General features: G+C 42.7%; 1 protein-coding gene across 1 annotated transcript; it reads right to left on the bottom strand.

Annotated features, from left to right (window-relative positions):
• Nucleotides 1-261: 261 nt before the first annotated feature.
• LOC120283695 (coniferyl alcohol acyltransferase-like) lies at nucleotides 262-2046 on the bottom strand. The gene is made up of 2 exons (XM_039290411.1): nucleotides 1543-2046; nucleotides 262-1440 (listed from the first exon to the last, which is right to left on the bottom strand). The coding sequence occupies exons 1-2, from the start codon at nucleotides 1984-1986 to the stop codon at nucleotides 409-411; spliced, it is 1476 nt and encodes a 491-aa protein (XP_039146345.1). The 5' UTR covers nucleotides 1987-2046; the 3' UTR covers nucleotides 262-408.
• Nucleotides 2047-3524: the final 1478 nt, after the last annotated feature.

Raw genomic sequence — 3524 nt, 5'->3', positions numbered from 1 at the left:
ATATATATATATATATATATATATTTACTTACCAACTGAATATTCTGAGGATTTTTGTTGGATATATATATATATATAGATGCCTGCCTGCCTGCCATGTTAGAAGATTGGCGCACATGAGTAATTAACAAGTTGGTAGGTGGGCAAGATTAATCGATGGATATCAACGAAGATTGATAAAGATATCATAATTAAACACAGTAACATGAGAAGAAAGGTAAACATCAATGAAAACAAACACTTGTGATTAAGTAGTCGGTAGGTGAGCATATATATTTTAATTGATATCAACGCAGATACAATAATTAATTAACATGAGAAGAAATTAAGGTAAACATCAATGAAAACGAACACAACAAGTGAGACGTAAGTTTTCACTTTTCCACATGATTGATGCTCACTATCCTGCTAGTTGGGTACTGTTACACTAGTGCCAAAGCAGCAGCATAGGCCATGGTTGATGGTGTCAGCGGTGGAGATGAGACCAAGATGATCAGCAGTAAGCCGTTGGAATACATGTCCAGACTCATCTTCCAGAGCCTTTATAAGCCTGCTCGGAAGGTGCACATAGACCACCCAGTCTCCTTGGCCACATGGCATGGGCATGGGCATCACATACCCTGTATTGCTCCCCCATGGGAAATGGTAAGATGCCAACACCGGGCTTCCCCAGCCAAAGTCCAAGTTATCCACAGGGAACCTCTGCCCTGAAGACACAACCAAGGAGGGTGTCCTCTCATCCAGGTATATCTTGGCCACCGCTTTGTCTGGTCTAATAGACTCCACCCAGTCAATCATCCCTCTGAAGTGCTCCTCCGTCGCAGCCTCCTCCAGAAACTCATGCACCTTGTCCGCCACATGGCAAAGTTGCATCGATTGCAGCTCATCCAAATTCAAACTACCGTAGGGGATGGAAAGCACATTACCAAAGTAATTAGCCATATGACAGCCCAGCCTTCCTCTACCGTCCACTACAATGCCCATCCTGCACACCTCGCCAGCTGGTGGTGATGGTGCTGCGAGATTGGACACAGCCTTGCCGATGATGCTCCATAGGAAGGCGCTAAAGGCCTCTAGTTTACTTCTCTTGCTTGACAACCCTGCACTCGCAGCGGCCTGCATCGCTTGGACGTCTTCTGCAGTGATGCAGTAGATGCGGCTGATGGAATGATCTTCATTTTCAGAATAAGAGGCAGCTGGGGTAGTGATCATTAATGGCAACAACGATAAAGGCGTGTACAAGAGATTAAATGACTCATCATAGCAGCCAGGGCGCCGTGGGTTCAGTAATGATCTTCGGAAGGATGGGGTTATGGAGATGGGTCTGACACCAGCAGTCTCCGCCCACGTCACCAGAAACATGTTGGCTGAGTGCGCGTCCGTTATTCTGTGATCAAACATGCATGCCACCACAATCCCACCACACTTGAGCTCTGTTGCCTGTTCATTAATTAGTACAATTTATTTTAATTTAATGCTATCGATGACATGCATGCAAAACAAAGACATGCATGCGCATGCGTGCGGAATTAATTAAGTTACCTGGACGCAGAGCAGGCCTTCCAATTTGGTGGGCACGAGCTTTCCCTCGACGCTTTGGTCGGGGTTGTAGAGACAAAGGTCTTTGAGCTCGACGTCAGCATGGGCTTCGATGAAGTCCACACCATGGTTATTGCAGAGAAGTTCAGGTTCGCCCTGGGAGTTGCTGACTAGCTCTCCGGCCAGAGGATAGAAGGACACCAGGGTTTGTGCCAGGGCCGCCCTGAGAACGGACACCATGGTGGAAAAGCAGGTGCCATTGGTGGGCTTCTTGTAGCATGAGAAGATGTCAAAGTGGAGAGCGGGTAAGAGAAGGTCCAAGTTGGAGAGTGGCAACCAGTGTTCTTGCAAAGGCAACACTGCCGCCACCCTCTCCCTCCTGCTCACCCTCACTGAGTAGTAGCACTGTTGTTTTGTATCCTCTTCTTTGCTCAATCCACTTGCCATTCAATCAATCTTATTCAATCACTTGCCTAATGCTCTGACGCAAAGCCCTGCCATTTATAAACCCATTAAGCTAAGGAAAACTGTTGTACGTAAGTCGTACTAGCTAGCTAAGTGTGTAGCATATTTGTACAAGCCGTGACCCAATGGATAACGAATACCGAATTACAAGTTATTGCACTGAATACTGCAGATGTATGACATATATGATTGATCCCAATATTGCTTTTTAAACCCAATTAAGCTAGTGGATGAGAGGAGATGTCATCCATGCACCTTGTAGCTAGCCCTGCAATTATTTTCTTATGTTAGTGGTGGCATTGGTTGGACTGAAGCAAACAGCTGCATGGGTCCTGCCCACCCGCCTAGCTACATCATATCAACCTAGCGTCACCACCGAAGCCACCAAACAACCGAGACTGTTTCTACCCGGGAGATTAACACATAAGAAACCCAGTCGCACTCATGACAAGCGGGTCTTACCTAAACTCGTTGTCTCACTTCATGCCTGGGGTGTTAAATCCAGTGTTGGAAATTATATGGTTTTATTCGCTTTGTAAGTTAAATGTTTTTAGGTAATCAATCTTATTAGCTAAAATGTATATTATTCCTCACCAACATGTCTCCATCGGCTCTCAAGTCGTACCCAACCCAATCCATTGCTTATTTTCAAACCTGATGTTAACAATAGCAACAACCGTGCTGACTAATTATGCCTACCATCATTTCTTTCAATTAATTAGACATGTATACTAATTAATAGAATAGATAACGCATCAAATGCAGAGAGAGAGAGAGAGAGAGAGGGTGTGTACGTGTGGAGGACTGGTTTGGCAACCGGGAAAAGATGAGACGGGGCACAAGGCGTTGATTAAGATGGTTATATATATTGCTCTGATTTGCCTAATTCTTACTTTTTAGTCCTAGAAAGTTACTTTCCAAGTCTGAAACTAATCACAAAAAAAATGTTAGGTCTGCACATATAATTAGTGAAGTAGTACTTGCTTTGATTGCCGGTCTTCGAAAATTGATAACCTTCAAAGAAACTACGGTCAAATTATCTCTCATATAATGAAACTTGCCAGGTTCTAGAATTGTTTAGATAACTAAATATATATATATATATATAATGTGCAGTGTACACAATACAGAAACTGAAGGACTTCCTAGGGATATATTTATATATGTCGGCATTATTTTTTGAAAAAAACTAAGAAAAAATATTCTGACCAGACACATGTATGTAAGGTATTAATTAAAAGATATTTATCATGTCCCGTAACATCCAACAAACTTCCCGCATGCTTGGTCTGGTTTTATGTTTGCTAATAGTACCAACTTATGATACCTGACGCAAAAATAGAACATGCTGCCGCGGTTAATATGGTGAACACATGAGATACAATTAGGAGGCGTTTGGATTGAGGGTTAAAACACTGAAATGAGATTGATTATAAATAATAATATATAACCATGTTTGGGTATATTACTATTAATTTGGGAATGGGTAATATTGGTAATATCATTATGCATGATAAAGG

The sequence above is a fragment of the Dioscorea cayenensis genome, chromosome 19, assembly GCF_009730915.1.
Source record: "Dioscorea cayenensis subsp. rotundata cultivar TDr96_F1 chromosome 19, TDr96_F1_v2_PseudoChromosome.rev07_lg8_w22 25.fasta, whole genome shotgun sequence".
Lineage (NCBI taxonomy): Eukaryota > Viridiplantae > Streptophyta > Magnoliopsida > Dioscoreales > Dioscoreaceae > Dioscorea > Dioscorea cayenensis.
Note: the sequence above shows the minus strand (reverse complement) of the source record. Positions and strands in the feature narration are given on the sequence as shown.